This window comes from Furipterus horrens, unplaced genomic scaffold, assembly GCF_987537825.1.
Source record: "Furipterus horrens unplaced genomic scaffold, mFurHor1.1.pri manual_scaffold_1, whole genome shotgun sequence".
NCBI classification, from domain to species: domain Eukaryota; kingdom Metazoa; phylum Chordata; class Mammalia; order Chiroptera; family Furipteridae; genus Furipterus; species Furipterus horrens.
This window is the reverse complement of record NW_028327171.1, coordinates 81,961,500-81,980,832: the sequence shown is the minus strand read 5'-3', so window position 1 is coordinate 81,980,832 and position 19,333 is coordinate 81,961,500. Positions and strand designations below refer to the sequence as shown.

At 38.2% G+C, this 19,333-nt stretch overlaps 1 protein-coding gene across 1 annotated transcript in view; it reads right to left on the bottom strand.

Annotated features, from left to right (window-relative positions):
• The window catches only part of LOC150021358 (ADP-ribosylation factor-like protein 6), a 90,539-nt gene extending 71,557 nt beyond the window's left edge, over positions 1–18,982 (bottom strand). The window contains exons 1-5 of the mRNA XM_090286703.1: positions 18,737–18,982; positions 15,629–15,778; positions 4,096–4,157; positions 3,611–3,679; positions 188–282 (exon numbers count right to left, since the gene is read on the bottom strand). Coding sequence (XP_090142829.1) covers positions 188–282; positions 3,611–3,679; positions 4,096–4,157; positions 15,629–15,751 — 349 coding nt within the window. The 5' untranslated portion in view covers positions 15,752–15,778; positions 18,737–18,982. The remainder of the gene's footprint in view (positions 1–187; positions 283–3,610; positions 3,680–4,095; positions 4,158–15,628; positions 15,779–18,736) is intronic.
• Positions 18,983–19,333: the final 351 nt, after the last annotated feature.

Sequence of the window (19,333 nt, the reverse complement as noted above, 5' to 3'; positions counted from 1 at the left end):
TTGCAGTTAAAAAATATGGTGTTATAGGTAAAAATAATTATGAGATATGTATAATGGTTTAAAATTTTAAATAAATGATAACTGTACAGTGTAAGCACTACTTTTTGCCAACACCAAAGAACAAAACATCCTATGTAAACAGACCCCAAAGCCCAGGTATCACAGACTGACAGACACATACATATACCTGGATGATTCAGAAGAGTATCAAGTTCTTCTTTGGCCACAACCATTCTTAATCTATCACTACTATCAATGACAAAAATAATGGCTTGTCCATTTCTGTATGATATAAAGAATGACAAAAATTAAAAATAAACTTATACATTTTCCCAAGTTTACTATCCATTTGCATGTCCTAACCTGTGCATTATCTCTTCATATCCTATGTTCACTTATCATTACAGGCTTTGGTGCTGCTTCTTATTAAGTTTGTATAGGTGATTATAATATTAACCATTAGTTGTATTTCATGTAAAATAATTTCATCTCACTTAAATGATAACATGGTAAACTTAATGACTTATTATTTCATAATTTTAAAAAATTACAAGTAAAATCACAACCTTATTATAGATATGTCATTATTTTTATATAAATCAATATTGACATTATGTGTATTCACATATGAATATCGGCAGTAATACAAATGGAATACTGTCGTAAACACTGCTTTTCTGACATGTATGTACATTTCATTGATCTTTTTTTAAAAAATAACTTGTTTGTTTATTTATTTTATTTTATTTTTTTAGACAGAGAGGAAAGGAGAAAGAGAGATAGAGAAACATCACTGTGTGGTTGCCTCTCACTCATGCCACCCAACCTAGTAAGGTGCCCTGACTGGGAATCAAACCAGAGACACTTGGCTCGCAGGCCAATGCTCAATCCACTGAGCCACAGCAGCCAGGGCTGCTTCATTGATCTTTCTTGCAGCATAGTTTGAACTACTTTTACTGCTTCTCAAATAATTTTTACCATAACCATAGTGAGACACATATTTTACTTTAATATGCAACAGACACATAAGTATATGTAAATATATTTGAAATAGGTCCCCTGAAATAAATGATACTTACAAATAGCTTTTATTTTATTCTATTTTATTTTTATATTTTTAAGCTGATAGCCAGCCACTGAACTAGTTTAAGGATTCACTTAGAGATCGTAAGTGGCACTTCAGAAACCACAATTCCCTCTGCACCCTTTCTTTTAATAGTTATAAAGTATTTCACTGCATGGATGTGTCATCATATATTGTGTTAAACTTCTATTGTTAGACTTACGGATTATTTCCAATTTTCATTATTATGAAAAACTTTAAGATAAACATCCTCCTGAATACTTTTGTAAAATTTTTTGAAACTTTAAAGATCTGTTTTTAGGAATAAAATTTCTAGGAATATATATAAAATTTAAAGTTTTAGATAAACAGTGATAAATTGTCTTCCAGAAATGCTGTATCCATTTATACCACTATCAGCATTTTTCCTATCCACTTGCAGCATGACTCTTATCATTTTCTTCAATCTTTGTCACTGTAACAATTATATTATTTTACTTTGTATTTTATTAAATGCTAGTGTAGTAATATCTTTTTATATATTTATTGAACATTTATACTTTTTCGTGAATCACTTATTCCAGTCACAAATTAAGATTTTAAAGTTTAATGTCATTAGTAATCACATAAATATAAAAATAAAACAATTTTTCAATATCACTTTCTCCTATCACTTAAAAAAGTATTAAATGCAGATTATCACAGTCACACACAATTAATGGATACAGAAACTGGTACAACTAGAAGTATCTAAAAAAAGCTTTAAAAATGTTCAACCCCACAAACTGTGACAAAAGATTTATGCAGCAATATGTTAACTGAAGCATTGTTTATAATTTTCAAAAACTGAGAATTACCTTAATTACACAAATAGAGAAATGGTTGAGCAAATTTTGGCATAGGCATATGAAAAGGCAGACATTAGAGTTATAGTCTCTGTATGTTTTTCCTGACTTACCCTATCACAGAATGTTAACTGAAAGAGCAGGATAAAAAACTATACATGGTATATAATTTAGAAGGCTCCTTTCTCAATTATGTAGAGTGTGCATTACATATTCCAAAAAACAATCTTTCAAATATTTCCATCTAATAGATTAAAATGCACCTGTTCTTTAATAATCAGAAATGCATAAATACAAGAAATAAATGTACTATTATTGTAGACTCCTCAATAGTAACTGTTTAACCATTCAGCCTACAATTTATCTATAATATTCATGAATTCAGCAGCTTCCTCCAAAAAAATTATGAAGAAAAGATTTAAAAAAAAGTTTCTATTTTCTAAGTATTTTTGTTTTCTGTAAAGTAATTAAAATAAGTGTTATTTTATAAAAGTAGCTAAAATACAATTTTTATAACCAATAATTTTTTACTACTTTTTGGAGAAGGAATTAAAAAGTTCTATACTGAAAATTCAGGTTTTTGTAAGAAAAAGGAAGAAAAAAAAGCAACTCATATTTCTCCAGAAAATTCAATGCATGATACCAGAACATGCCACTGTTCCTTTTCCAAACTGACCCTCAGATCTGAAGCACTCTTTTCTCTCTACCTCAGAAGTCCTCTGGATAAATATACAACTTCAATCTAATAAAGTACTCACTGAAAAGAATATCTGAAATAAGCCTTCTTGGTTCCTATCTGAGAAACACAATGTTCGTTCTCATATTAGCAGGAAAAGGTTAACCAAAATCAAAATCTGATCTAGCAGTGATCACATACCATTTCAAGGCTAGAGTCTATACAGACAAAAGGGGCATTTAGTCAAGGAATATTGTTTGTAAGTTTCAGATTCTAAAAGTGAGTTACACTGCCTTTAAATGAAGGAGTATCTTAGCAATATTAGAAGTTAATGAATTCATTTTAACACTGAATGCAGACTTTTGGATCCTAATAACCTGACAGCTGTTACTCTAACATGATTAGCGAGTGCTTGACTTGCCTCGGCTAAAAATTATTTTTAGAATAGCTTACAGAACAAATGGATCAATTGTTAAGAGTACTGTTATTTTAACTAAATTTATTCAATAAATATTTACTGACCTATATGCCCAGCATCATACATGGCCTTGAAGAAATAATCTGAATGAAAAATAATCCGTGCTCTTGAGGAGGAGTTTGCAATCCCATTAGGGAGGCAGCTATGGTACATGACTTTAAGATATAGTGAGTATGATTACAGAGATGTGAAAGTACTATGTGAGCACTGGCAGAGTAACTGGGCAAAACACTGCAATTTCATTGAGGAAGTGACTTTTGAGCTAGTCCTTAAAGAATGAATACACTAACCGTAAGCAGCAAAGAAGTAGGGTAGAATGTGGTATTAAAAACAGAGAACGGTACATGCAGAGGTCCAAGGTTATGAAAGATTTCATGCATATGAGAAATAATGTGAAGTGTGACTATACTTTAAAAAAAATTAGGGCATGTGCTTAAACTATATGAAAAATAAACTCTGTAACCCAGCCCATGAGATCACTTGGATTTCCAATCATTATTTATTACAATATACCCATCTAGTTAACCAACATTCACAAACATACTTACTTATAATAGTGTTCCCAGAGATTCCTGTATCGTCCTTGACCTGACATGTCAAACACTGTAAAAGACAAACTAAAAAAACAGTAAAAAACCCGTGACTATATTATAAGCTACCGACTTTAAAGTGTAACTTTCACTTAAACTTTTACATTGTTTTCAATAAAAGACACCACCCTTGAATATACAATATTTAACTCAGGCAAATTTTCAAGCAAAAATGCCATAAAATAAGTGCTGAATAGAAGTAAGATCTTATAATGAGTAACATAAAAAAGAAGATGTTCTTTGCTAGTGAGATCAGCAGCATTTGTCTAAATTCTAAATTCTGAAAATAATCCAGAGGTAGCGGTACATATATTTTAACACCTATGGGCTTCTAAAGAAACAAATAACTTTTTCTTATGGTAGGAGGAATGACTAGGTAGACCTAGTATTATTATTTTTTACCCACAACAATTTAGTCATAAGTATAATGAAGAGAACATTACCTGGATGATTTGAATTTCTCTATGCTGAATCCTATTGTTGGAACTATATCTTGAGATTGAACCTTTAAGAGAAAAGACAAAATTTAAAAATTTGCCATTATCAGACTTTCAGTCAAGAGAGAGGCATAGGTAAACACAGCTTGCCTCCTTGCACAACCACATCAAAACTACAACTAAACTACAAAACAACCATCACTCAGAACCATCAGAAATTGAGTTGAATAGAAGTCTGACGACTATGGAACTAAAGAGACCATACCTATCCAGGCTGGTGGAGATGCGAAGACGCAGAACAGGCTGGTCTCACACCCATGTGTGGTGGATAAAAATTTGGGAGGGATAGCTCAGGAATGAGGGGTTCCAGCCCCACACCATGTCCCCCAGCCCAAGATTCCAGTGCCAGAAAAGTAAGTCCCCACAATTTCTGGCTGTAAACACCATCAGGGTTTGACGGGGTGAAAGGAACTACTGGAGTCCCAAGGAGTGCCTCTTAAAGAGCTCGCACATAGACTTACTCAGACTCACTCCCTCTGAGCTTCAGCACAGGGATAGCAGGTTGAAAGGCGCCAGTGGTATAAGGGGAGGAACTGAAGTGTCTGGAATCTGGGTGAGGCTGGGGGAGAGCTTTCTCCCAGAGAGAAAGGTGAGCAAAGGCCATGTTTCCTTTTCTGAGCTCTCCCCCTACAGAGTCAGAGCTGGCAGAAGGGAGCCATATCTGAGACTCCATCAACCTGGCTCACAGGGTTTGTTCTACATTGGGGAATCTCTGAGGCCTCATCCCACCCAAGCTGTTAACAGTGGTTTTTCAATATGAATAGCTGGTCTTGGCTTAGGCTTTACATCTTTCTAAATCCTCTCAAACAAGAACAAACAGCCTCAGCAAGCCCCCAGCCCCTGTACCTTTGGCTAAGTGGCCCCAGTCCTGGCACTAGCAGCAGCCAGATTTAGATCACAGTTTGGCTTTGCCTGGGAATCTCCAACCCCAGCACAAGTAGCACCCATCCGAAGACTGCTCTGTAGCTCATGCTGGGTAGCCCCCGGGGAATGTAGGTGGTAGATGACCCTGGCCTGCACCACCCGGGAAAACCCAGGGCCAGCACACTCAGTGGGCAGCTAGAGATCATGTTGGGACACCACCACCCTGCCCCTGCACAGATGATCCTCCACAGAGGGCAGAGGTTGCTGGTCAGTGGTCAGAGCCAGTCCTTGCAGCTGACTGGTCTGGGCAAATTCCTCCCATTGATCTGCCAAGAGCAATCAAGGCTCAACGACAGGAGGAGTCCACACAAAGAGCTCACCTCAAGTACCCAGCTTGGGTGATAGGGGAGGCTGTGCCACTGGACCCTACAGGACACCTACTACATTAGGCCACACTACCAAGACACAGAGTCAAAGTATCTTTACCTAATACATAGAAACAAATACAGGGAGGCTGCCAAAATGAGGAGACAAAGAAACAAGGCCCAAATGAAAGAACAGAACAAAATTCCCAAGAAAGAGCTAACTGAAGTGAAGATAAGCAATCTATCAGATACAGAGTTCAAAATACTGCTTATAAGGATGCTCAAGGAACTTAGTGAAGACCTCAGTAGCATAGAAAAGATCCAGTCAGAAATGAAGGACACACTAATTGAAATAAAGAATAACTTATAGGGCAACAACAGCAGAGTGGATGAGGTCAAGAATCAAATCAATGATTTGGAACATAAGGAAGCAAAAAACAACCAATCAGAACAAGAAGAAAGAAAGAATCCAAAAGATGAGGACAGTGTAAAGGGCCTCTGGGACAACTTCAAGCGTTCCAACATTCATATCATGGGGGTGCCAGAAGGAGAACAGAGAGAGCAAAAAATTGGAAATTTAGTTGAAAATATAATGAAAGAAAATTTCCCTAATTTGGTGAAGGAAATGGACATGGAAATCCAGGAAGTACAGTAATTCCCAAACAAGATAAAACCAAAGAGATCCACTCCAAGACACATCATAATTAAAATGCCAAAGGTTAAAGATAAAGAAAGAATCTTAAAAGCAGCAAAAGAAAAGCAGTTAGTTACCTAGAGGGGAGTTCCCATACGACTGTCGGCTGATTTCTCAAAGGAAACTTGGCAGGCTAGAAGAGATTGGCAAGGTATATTCAAAGTCATGAAAAGCAAGGACCTACAGCCAAGATTGATCTGCGCAGCAGAGCTATCATTTAGAATTGAAGGGAAGATAAAGAGCTTACCAGACAAGAGTAACTAAAGTGTTAGGGCCAGAGACTCCATGCTGCCTGCCCTAAAAACTGCCAACTGTGGCAGGACTTGCAAAACAGGCTATGGTCAGTGGTCACTGTGTTCTTGGGAACCATGGCCTGCAATCTCGCAGGACCTGAGCCAACACCTGTGTTAAAACAAAGAGGGTATCCATCACCGGCCATGTATTTGATCATGAAGTTCCCTACTGTCAGAGGCAACTGAGGCATAGCTGCCAGCATCCTGCTGAGACCTAGTTTCTCCTCCCTTGAGCATTTCCCAGGAGCAAGGGCCATAAATCTTTTGGACTTTCTGTTCCAAGAGCAAATATCCCTAACCAGAAGGCATTATTATTTCACCTACATCCTGGACTCTGGAGCAGACCAGCAGGGTTTTTCAGCCCCTTGGGGGTCTGCTCTATGCCCTTAAAACCCCTCTACCCCTTCCCTTGCTGCTGTTGTCTGCTCAGACTCAGCTGCCTGCTTGAACATCCTTCAATAAAGGCTGTGAACTGGTCCACCTGACTCCTCCCTTCTTCTGGGCACAAACCTAACGTAAAGGAGTTAATCTCACCAAACCATTATTACATGAAATGTTAGTGACTTAGTTAAGGAAAAAAAGATCAAAACTATGAACAATGAAATGGCACTAAACACATTCCTGTAAACAACTGAATCTAAAAATCACACTAAGCAAACAAGAACAGAGACAGAGTCATGGATACAAAGAGTGTTTTGATGGTTGCCAGATGGGAGGGAGCATATAGGGGAATGGGTGAAGAGGTGAGGGGATTAAGAACTACAAATTGGTAGTTACAGAATAGCCATGGGGATAAAAAGTACAGTACAGGAAATGGATTAACCACAGAAATTATATGCATGACCCATGGACATGAACAAAGGGGTGGGGATTGCCTGAGGAAGTTGGGGATGCTGGGTTGGGGGGGCACAAAGGTGGAAAAATTGGGACAACTGTAATAGCAAGATCAATAAAGTATAATTTAAAAGAAGAAAATTGCAATCATCAAAGATGACGTTTTTTCCTCAGGTTAAAAAAGAAAGCATCTAGATTTTCCAAGTCTAAAGTCTGTTACTAATGAGATGGCAGGATTAGACAAAATAACAATTTTTACAACAGGATCACTGGGGATAAATTTATAGAAGTTTAAGGTTTACTAAATATGAATTTGTATTATATATATATATATATATCGTCGTCGGCAGCCGTCCGTCTCGAGAGACGATGGTGTAGCTTCTTAAGAGTCTATCTGCACCGCCGAGAATGGTTGTGCAGTCCGACTCGGGAGTGACACGGTATCTGTCTCCTCCCGTGTTGAATCGACATCTTGCGATGACGCTGGAGTGTCCTCTCCAGTGAAGCTGAAGCTACAGAGCCTGGGCAGGGTGATATGGAGGGTCTGCTGTTGCCCATGCAGCAGACCCCCCCTCTCTTCGCAGCTGAAGGGTCCAAGGGAAAGACGGAGTCAATACAGCTTGGCTTCAGGTGCGCCGCAGGAGTTGCCGGTGTTGACTACAACGTCAAACCGCCTTAGGAACTCCGGTTCCGGATTTTCTGTCGGGGTTTACTCTCTTAGCCTTTCCCCTGAAGAGGTATGCCGCAAGGCAGCGGAGGTTTTTTGGAGTCAGAGTTTTCCTTCTCTGATGTGCCCTGACTGGAAGATCGAACCAGCGACACTTAGCTCGCAGGCCGACGCTCAATCCACTGAGCCAAACCAGCCAGGGCTAATATATATATAATTCACACTTTGTGTGGCTTGCTGCAAGTTAACATGGACTTAAGAGTGGTTTGATAAGACCCTGAGTTCAAATGTAGGACTTTCTAATCTTTCAACACATACTGATTGAGTTTATATGTGCTATGGGGACTGTTCTCATGCCTGGACAGTGAATCTACACAGTACCTGCTCCCATGGAGTTTATAATCTAGAGGAGGTAAACAGTAATAAACAATTAAGTTATAAGCAATAACACAATTTTGGGCAGTGATAAGTACAATGAAAGGTGATTGGGGGTGAGGGTTAACAGGGCAGAGGATCCTGAGGAGGCGACATCTGACCAAGGAGTGAATATCAAGAAGAGGAAAAGCTATGACAAGACCTTGGCAAAGACCATTCCAGTGCAATAATCCTAAGACAGGAAGAAACTTACCACTTGGGAAAAGTAGAAGATCTGCAAGTCCAAAATGCACTGTGTGAGGGATAGAGCTGTATGCAATGAAGTAAGGGAGGGAAGGTCTGGAAGGCCACTGTGGGGAGTTCTTTGTGAAGAAATTGCAGGTGGGTAAGAGTGCAGAAGGAGAACCGGGGACAAGGCCCACAGGCTAGTAACGTGCCTTATACTGACAACTTCACAAGGTGTCTCCTAACATTTCCACCATCAAAACTGTTCCTACTTTTGAATAAAAATCATCCACTTTCTGATTCAGATGCCTAGGAGTTATTCTTGACTTCTTTCCATTTTATATTCTCTATATAACCATTCTCTATGCTTTATTGGTTCCATCTTACTAACTTACGTCAAGCCCTTATCATTTCTCGCTTTGAATTACAACGGGCTCCTAACTGCTAATATGCTACCTTAGACAAGTTACTTAATTTCTCTAAGCCTTAGTTTTCTCAAATTTAAAAGATATTATAATCCTTAACTCATAAACTTATATGAAAATTAAATGAGTTAATGGAGGCAATATACTCAACACAGTGTCTGGCCCATAGTAAATACTCAATGAATGTCTGCTATTATTATAATTACTCTTACTGGTTTTATCCATGTCCTCAATTTTCTCCATACTCCAAGTTAACTTTAAAAAAATCCCCCTTCAGTTAATCTCGTTGTTTTTATGTGAAAGCAGGAGTAGAGGGGAAGTTGTTGTCTCACATCATTATGTGCACTTTGCTAGTTTCCTTCTGGAAATTTAACATTAAAATTGAAAGGCAGAAACTGAAAAGTCACTAATGTTAATGTGCTAAGTGAAACGGTACACTCAGAGATGCCCTGGTTTTGCCTTTCAGGAGTTTGTTTATTTAGCTTTTTCTTCCATCTTATGAAGTGCCCCGTATTCCTCCAAAAATATCTTTCTTTTTGTTGATGTTAGAAATTTTTTTCCTGCTACTCAGATTCCTGCCTATACCTTAGGGTTCCTTCAATGCACAAGAAACTTAGGGATAAGGAGTTTCCTAAATTCCAAAATATCCCACTGTTTTGATTTTAAATATGTGCCAATCTTGTGATACAATCATCAGCTATTACTAGGAAATACATACCAACAGTAAGAAAGTGAGCAAGTTAAAGATTTAAGAAATCTCTGAAAATAGTAGCCTTGTTGTCAATGAATTGTAAACATTCATATAGCCTCTCCAAAACTGCACAGTTTCTTCACAAATTCTTGTTTCCAGGGAAGCTCCCTTTAACTTGCTGTTTTACTTAATAGGGATAAAATTAATCAACTTTCTTTTTTCCTCTCACTTCTAAAGTTCTAATGGAAGCTTATTAGAAAGAAGAAACTACACAAATTAAGCAGAGTAGAATAAGATATATGTGAGCTAGTGCTTCCACATCCAACTGGGATTCATTCTCCTCCAGATTCCAAAAAATAGTCTTTGACATTACCATTCCTCTGCTCTATCCAGGAACAAATGCATTTTGGCCATTCTCTAAACTGGAAAGGGAATGGTACAAAGTAAGCAAAGAATATAGGGGTTATTATTACCAAAGTGGGTAGACCACCATCAACAAGCAGAGAAGGAGATTTCTGAGAGAGACCTTATTTGGTTAGTTTCATTAAGTCTAGTAAAAATGATATCCTTGGTGCAATCAATCATCAGTGTTTCCCCAAAAATGAAAACAGAAAAAAACCCAGCCATCCGTCCATTTGTCCAAAAATATATTTTAAGTACCAAGCAGTATTTTAGGTATTTGGGATTCAGTGTTGAACAATACAAGATCCATACTCTTATAAAATTTAAATTTATGAAGGAAAATTTAATAAACAAGTTACCAACCAAATATACAAGATAATTTCAGATTATTTTAAATGCTAAGAATAGAAAACTGTATGAAAGCATTTATGTTGAGAAATGGGAGAAAAAAATGGGAATTTTAAAAGAAAGTTGTTTACAGAGTGCATCACTAAGGAAAAGACAGCTAAGACCAGATTCTTGAGAAGAGCGATCGGGTTAAAATGCTTCTCTTCCTACTCATTAGTTTAGAAAACATCAGCGACCTCAATATATAAACAATAAATAGACATTAGGACAGCTTAATATTAAAAATCGGTTTGGGTCCAGGAAGTATTTAGCTATCTAGAAAATGATTTTATCTACACAAAAAAATATGGGACCACTTTACTATAAAATGAGGTTTGCAATTTTTTTTTTAATATTCCCGACATAGCATTGTAGGTTTCTACAGTTCACTTAGGTTATTAAAAATAATGTTTCTAATACTAAACTCATAAGAGGCTCTTCTCTGGTTCAAAGGTAGGGAGGAAGCAAGTGTACCTATACCTGGGTGACAGAGGTTTGGGGGTCTTTAAGAAATCCATTTCAAGTAGCCTCTTGGCTATTGTCACCAAGACTTTTTTTTTTAAAGCAAAGCAATTTAGTCTGCTCTAACAACTAGAGGTCAATTGCTGTGAGAAAGAGGGATAGTTGCTAGTTCCATAATTTACAACTTATTCTGCTCTCAGGATTAGAGGTCAATTGCTGTGAGGAGAAAGGACAGTTGCTAGTTCCATAACTCACCAGAGATAACAGACAGACAGAGATGTTGAAAAGCAAAAAAAAATAGTCTTAGCTAATCGCTGTGTACCCAGATTTTCCTAAGGGCTCTCCAGAATATGGTGTATGAGGCAGGGTCCATAGTTCTGCAAGACCAGTCTGAAATGGGAATATCACAATCTTTCAAGATGACAGACTGAACACATGCTGCTTCCTTCCTCTTTTGCCCCAAATCTCTAGAAACGCCAGAAGAAATTATGAAAAAAAATTCTGTAACTAAGGTAAAAAGATAAGAGCAAGTGCCCTCAAAGGACCAAACATTGTTTAGGGAGAAAGCTGTTCCTATCCACATCAAAGATTATTCTTATGGTAATATCATGTCTTGGGAGAGAAATCACTGAACTGTTGGAGATGACAGATAAAGAGACCATAATTTCTATTTTGTTCTTTGAAAGTTATTTCTCCCAATTTGAGCATAGTAGGCACTGGGGTGTTGGTGGTGGTGGTGGTGGTGGTGGTGGTAGGGTGTCCGTTTGAAAGCTATTAACTGTGGCTCTGGTTTCAATCATTTTCTATTTATTTGCAACTATTTTTACAAAAAAAATTACTTTTGAGGCAGGTTGGGTATGGTTCTACTTTTTTTAACCATACATCCATTGTTCTCTAAATTCAGTTCTGGATCCCATCCAATTAGATAGGATGCTGTATCTTCCACTTCAGAACTGATAAAGAAATTCCTTGTAATCACCTAGGTCAAAAGACAGACTCCTATATGTACATGTTGGCTTTTTAACCTGTTCTTTTCCTTATTGGGGAAGAACCTCTTTTTCCCTGTTTTCATATAAGAGAAAACTCCATTAAAATTATATTCTTAGTTTCTCTATCTTTCCTCTCCCAATTTATTCCTTTCCATGGGAGAAAATAAATGACTTTTCTGCTTAAGTTTGTATAATGCAACTGAATATCCTTGGTTCTGCCTGTCTGTCTTTCTCTCACTTGAAAGCCGCATGCTTATTGAAAGCATGCATTCTTATCAGTTCTTAGCTACGCAGTAAATCTGGAAGAGCTGGATCTTTTTAAAAAGGAAACCTTGACATTTTGGCTAAAGAGTGTTGGCAAGTTCTCTGGCCAGACCTAAACTTTGCCCTCCAAAATCAACCTTTTCAATAAAGTCGGTATTTTTGATCTCTGTCTGACTTCAGCATGTACATCTCAACTGATTCCCAACTCAGCTGGGAGCCCTCTTAAAATACATATATTTCCTTCCAAATCCATTTTCAGGTTCTTATCCCAGCTACTTCAAACTACTTCCCACCTGAAAATACACAAGTAATTAGTTGTTTTTAAATGGCATACTCATCTCTGTAGAAGAAAAGAAATAACGGCATTTTCTCAATTCCGAAGCAATTTCCAACTAAAGAGAAGTAAAACTGAAGCTGTTGCAAAAGAAAATGGAGCAGTAAGTCATTCTGCCCAACCTGAAGCACTGTTTGGAGGCAAGGAAGTCCACCTTTAATTACTGTATTTAGGAGCAACATTTCCCACTCTCTAGTCATTTAGTCACAAAGTGTACCAGCTTCCTTATGTTGGCCCTATCGGACTCAACATTATTCATTAATTGACGAATGGTTTTTTCACATAAACATACTTAACAACTGTAAATGTTAGTTGTCTACCCAATATACATTTTCTTCTTCCATATTTACAGGACCCCTATTATTTTTGAAAGGAGTAATATGCCCTGCTTCAAAAAACAACCTTATTTACAGATAGCAGTAGCCAGTGAGATATAAGAAAGAGTCATAAGTTTGAGCTTTTCGGTGAGCTCTTCAGAGAAGGCTTATTTAGAAAGAAGGCCTATTCATTTACCCTGTTCTTTCCTCCTTCCTGTAACTTAGAATACAGATATGATAGTTGAACAAAGGGACCATGTGGAGATCTTGAGGATGGAAACCAGGCACTAAAAATAGTACAGCGAAAGATGGAAGATATCTGGATCTCTTATGATCATGTAGTTACCACACCTGCCCAGGAATACCTCCTCTACACTTTTTGTGGGGATAGAAAAAGAAGCTTCTATTTTTTTAGTCCACTGGGTTTCCTTTACATGTAGCAGAACACAGCTTAAACTTGTGTGTCATGTGTTGAATGTACTAGCTTTATATATTGCATTTTTCAGTTATTAAAATAATATGCGGAGGACTTCTGGCCAAGATGCAGGCCTAGACAGACATACTGCGTCTCCCTCCACAACTAAGAAGGAATACAACAACTTCAAAACTAGAGACAACCAGAAGTTCCAGAAAATTGAGCTGCATGTAAGTCCAACAAACAAAGATATAAAGAAGAAATACTTATCCAGACAGGTAGGAGGGGCGGAGCAGGGGCGGAGAGGACGCAGTGTGGTGGTAGCAGTGTAGGCCAGTGGAAAGCACAGTCACACATTTTAAAAAGTCAGGAAAGATGCCAGCTCCAGATCAGACCACACAGCTCACGGTCCCAGTGCTGGGAAAAATAAAGCCTTATTGTTTCTGACTGTGCAAACCAGTGGGGGTTGGGGTGGAAGAAACTGCCGGTCTCTCAGCAGAGTCTGCTTATTTAAAGGGCCCCCATAGTCCTAGAATGTCTGCAGATCCACCCACTCTGGGAACTACGGCCAGGGCAATAGCTAGAGAGGTGCCAGTCCCATATGGAAGTGGAAGAAGTGCCTGGAAAAGGGGCGAGTGCTGAGCAAGTGGTAGTTTCCTCTCAGACCCCTTCCCCACATACAGCACCACAACGTGTGAAACAGGTCGCCCTGTACTGATGAATAGCTAAGGCTCTGCCCTCTATAATGTAACAGGTGTGACAACTCTACCTAAGACACAGAAGCAAACACAGGAGCCTGTCAAGATGAGGAGAAAGAGAAGTATGGCCCAAAAGGGAGAACAGATCAAGGTTCCAGTGGGAGAACTAAGCGATGAGGAAATAGCCAACCTAACAGACAGAATTCAAAACCCTGGTGATAAAGATGCTCACAGGCTTGACAGGTATGCTTGAGTACAGCAAATGCATAAGGGAAGTGAAGGCTATGCTAAGTGAAACATAGGAAAATCCATACAAAACCAATGGTGAAGGGAAGGAAACTGGGGTTCAAATCAACAATTTGGGACATAAGGAAGAAAAAAACAGTCAACCAGTACAGAGTGAGGGAATAAGAATTGAAAAAAAATGAGGAGAGGCTTAAGAACACCTGGAACAACTTTAAACATGCCATCATCTGAATCACAGGGGTGCCAGAAGAGGAGGAAGAGCAAGAAATTGAAATTTAAGTAAAAAAATAATGAAGGAAAACTTCCCAATTTTGGCGAAGGACACAGACATACAAGTCCAGGAAGCACAGAGAGTCCCAAACAAGCTAGACCCAAGGAGGGCCACACCAAGACACATCATCATTAAAATGCCAAAGGTGAAAGATAAAGAGAGAATCTTAAAAGCAGCAAGATAAAAGCAGAGAGTTACCTACAAAGGGGTGCCTGTAAGACTATCACCTGATTTTTCAAAAGAAACTTTGCAGGCAGAAGGGACTGGCAAGTAGTCTAGGTGATGAAAAGCAAGGACCTACAACCAAGATTACTCTATCCAGCAAAGCTATCATTTAGAATGTAAGGGCAGATGAAGTGCTTCCCAAACATAAAGCTAAAGGAGTTCATCATCACCAAGTCATTATTATATGAAATGTCAAAAGCACTTACTTAAGAAAAAAAAAAGATCAAAACTATGAACACTAAAATGACAACAAACTCACAACTATCAACAACTGAATCTAAAAAATAAAAACAAAATCTAACTAAGCAAACCAGAATAGGAACAGAATCATAGGTATGGGATCATTTGGAGTGTTATCAGCTGGGAGGGGGAAGGGGGAGGAATGGGTAAAGGGTGTTGGGATTAAGAAGCATAATTGCTTGGTATAAAACAGACAGGGGGAAGTTAAGAATAATATAGGAAAGTGTGAAGCCAACGACCCATGGACATGAACTAAGAGGGGTGGGATTGCTGGAGGGAAGAGGGTACTGGGAAGAGGGGAACAGAGGGAAAAGAAATTGGGACTGCTATAATAACATAATAAAATATACTTAAAAATATGCTTATATGCTTATTACTAAAATGACTTAAAGGTCATCTTGCTTACTATTGGTATGCATACCACTGTCTTGGGAAAGTATCTAATTATCCATGGAACCTATAAAAATGATTCACCTTTCCCTTTGTTTTGCTCTCTTATAAAGAAAGCCAAAAAGAAGGCATCACTACCTGAAAGTAAACTTGACAAATTTGTGAAGACCTTTGAGAAAAAAAGACATTTCGAAAATATTCCAGCTTAAATAATCAAGATTTACCTACATATTTGCATAAAATATACTGCAAATTATGGCTGACCGATACTTATTACTTTAAGCTAGTACAATGTTAATAGAATTTCATAATATGATTACGTGACGTTGTAATAGCAAACAAAATAAATTTGCATATTAACTTCCTCTAGCAGAAAATACATAAAGTATCTAACAAAGATACTTACATTTGAAGGTTTAAGTTTGTTAATGATTGTTGTTTTGCCACTATTATCTAGCCCAAGGCACAAAACATGAACCTCCTTCTTCTTCAGGCCAAGCAACTCTGAAAGCCTGTCTAGCAATCCCATAATGTGATTCAGATATTTACAAACCAGCTGCAAATCAGGAAGAAAAAAAAAGATATTACTCACAGGCACATTAAGTACGGAAAATATGAGCATGTATAGAAGTTAATAATATAAAGATACAATGACGTCAAAACCACATCAACGTACCTTTGCATTTGGTAAACAGAGTATAAGCTGATTACCAGAAAGGAGCCTTAACTGAAGTCCAGATTGGCAGTTTATAACCCCTGGCAACACAGAATAATGCCCTTGAAATAACTGTACATTCCTCATTGTAATTTTATAATATTTAAGAAGAAAATGTGGTATCTACCATTTTTAATACATGAAAACATCTGCAGGCTTTTCTGGAAATCTGGAACAATGTATGGCAATGGGGTTCACATGGAGCCTAAGGCTGAAGCTCAGAAAGTAGAAGGCAGACCAGAAAAACTGAGATTCCAGCTACATCATCTAAGTCACTCGCTAAATCTTTTCTGAAGCCAGCCCCATTGTTGCATTTTGCAAGAATATGAAGTAATAAACAGTAAACTCACTGTTTTTGTTTGTTTGCTTGAGTATGTCCAGTTTAGGCTGCATCAGGAGAAACAGAATTCTAATATATTTATCTTAATTTTCCCTTAGTCCTTACATATATTTGTTAAGTCACTAAAAATTCATTTAGAAAGTTTATAATGTATACACACATGTGCACACACACACAATTTTATCAAACTTAAGAAAAATATTTTTTTAAATTGCAATTTATTAGAAATAGTCTGTTAAGTATTATTTTAAAAGAACTTTAATTAGTATATCAGTAAAGAATAAGAAAATAAATACTGATCTTAGATTATAATCTACTTTTCTTAAATATCGTTAGTTTCTTTAGCTCACTTGTTTATCAATTCTTTCTTTGGAAAAAAAATCCTTCCAATGCAAACTTAAAAATAAAAACTCCATTAGAAATTCAAACAGAAGTATTCTGAAGTCCAGTAAAATGGCTGATAACATATTGCTCACTATGTGACAACCTAGTCACAACCTTCTAAGGTACTATCAAATTTAGCAGTTAGGTCTCCAAATGAAACTTCCCCAAGGTGTTCCCTTTGGGTCTATGACTTACCAAAACATATTATATGGTGGAAGAAAGAAAGACATACCTTTTGTCAGCCCTACACTGCTGTAGGGACTGCTACAGCAGTAACTATAATACACCCATGTTCCAAGTATTTCCAATTACTCTTTGAACTGTCATTTTCAAAGTTCTCTAAATATTAACCTCATTTATTTGATTTATTCTCGCCTCCATCTAAGGTTCAGAAGCCTGTCATCTTACAGCTCCTTCAGTATTTTTTTATACCACACCATCCCAGACAAGGTACGGCCTTGTCTGGGAAGTGAGGCTGCAGCAACTTAAATGATAAAAGGCTTCCAAGACAACTGCATTTGAAATGAGGCTGCATCATCAACTTTGCTTAGGACCCTTGGGAGATCATTATGGATAGGTTTCAAAGTTGAATTCTAATAATGTACAGGGGAAAAAAGGGACAGCGATCCATCCAAGCATAGAGCCTTCCAACAGAGCCACAGTCGCCTTACCCAAGGAATGGGGGCTTATGTCAGGTATTCCATTTGTCTCACTTGAATTGATTTTTCTCCTTGTGTTCATTCAGTTCATTCCTTCATATCTCGGCTTAAGGATAAGCATTTGTAGAACCTACTTTAAGCTAGCTTTCTGATATAATAAAACAATTCACAGAGACAATTTTAATTCAAAGTAAATTTTCACTGTTGTTTATTGTACTAAACATACTGATATAAAGACATAATTTTCCATTTTCCATATAATTTTGAACAGATTAAAAAAACAACCTGACCACTTCTCACATCATTCCCCTATGGGCATCTACTATAAGGCATCTATTGTCCAAAGCTTGATCATGAATATTCATTTTCACAGAATCTTGGATTGTGATTTTCCGTCCCTTTTTCATGGATTATCAGACACCCAGTGCTTGTGACATTCAATTTAAAAGAACTGTCAGTCATTCTAAAAGATGTAGTTACATTTATTGAAGTTGCTTTATAAACAACTATCATATGCTTCTTTCTTAGTAAATATACATTTCTATAAATTTGCTTTTGCATGCATGAAAGAAGGAAAAAAATATTTCAAGCCACTCAACATTTATTTATCATGTCCTAAGTGCACAGTGGGACACATAATTAAAGTTTTCTGCAGCTCTCTACTCCTTCAGCCATCATTTTCAACCCTGGCTGCACATGGAAATCAACTACTGCATTAGTATTTCTGAAGATGGATTAGTGCATCTGTCTTTTAAGAAGCTACATAGTGTTTCTGATGTATAGTCACTATTGAGAACTACTGGCTTTCGGAATAAATTCCAAGCTTTCATGCATAGCTGTTAAGGTTGTTCATAATTTGGCTCTAAGCTACCTTTCCAGCTTTGTATTTTATTGTTTGCCTCTCTTTGCACACCAGTTCATCAAATTCTCTTAACTGTTACCCAAGAAACTGCTTTCTAAAGGATTACTTGTTGCCAGAAAAGTCCTGAAGAATTAGGATTTTATCCACAGTTAAGAACGTGAAAGGTAAGTTGCAGAGATAGTGGTTGGGCAAAGAAAACACCAGGAGTTGTACTTTCTAAACTTTAAATATGTGTCTAGAGTGAATTATAACACCTTCTAACTACCCCAAAATAAACATCTTTATTCGCCTTTCAGTTTTTGATTATGAAATTTCAATTAAAAGTTCCCAGACATCAGATAAAAGGCCAAAATTGTGTATTGTTAAAACCCCCAAAAAATTCACCCAAACGATTTCAATCGGTTTTCTGAGATCCCTAGTATTCACCGCATAAATCTATTCCTTTTCGACCTCTCCCAAATTAAAATAATTACACGTAGTGAAAAGCATAGGGAAGAGCAACCCTGAAGCTGACGGGGGCGGGAGCGGGGGCGTGGGGAAAGTGAGGGGAATACCTGGTCTTTGAGGTTAGTTCTGCGGGCCCAGGAACTGGTGAGGGACGGGAACGGGTACACTCGCTCGTAACCGTCTCTGGATGCGAATCTGGCGCGGGCGTCTCTCAGCCTTTTCCTCTCTATCCCTCCATAGGAAGGATCCCTGGTCCTGAGCAAAGATTCCGCCTCCACAACAGCCTCAGTCAATGGGCAGGCAGCAAGGCGCCTGGCGTTCCCTTGGCAACCAGAGGTTCTTCCGGTCCCGAAGCCACCCTTCCTCCGAGGTCATAGCGAGTTGGCCGCAGCCCTCTTGCTTATCAGATTGAAGAGCTCCCACAAATGCCACACGAAGGAGTATTAAGGTGTGAGCACGGTGGCGTGGTGAACTGCCGCCTTCCCAGGAGGAGTCCTGCAGTCCCGATGGAGCATGATGGGCGTTGTAGGCGCGCGCACAGCCTGCTGGGAAGCGTTTGGCGTAAGCGCTTGCTGAGGGTGTTTCTCTCTTCCCAGCCTCCGCCAGCCTTTTCGGTGTGTTGGCTCCCAGAGGCGGGCTCTCGGGGTGGCGCCCGGAATACCGAGAAACCTCTGCGTCGTTGCCCGACACGGGCGCAGCGTGGT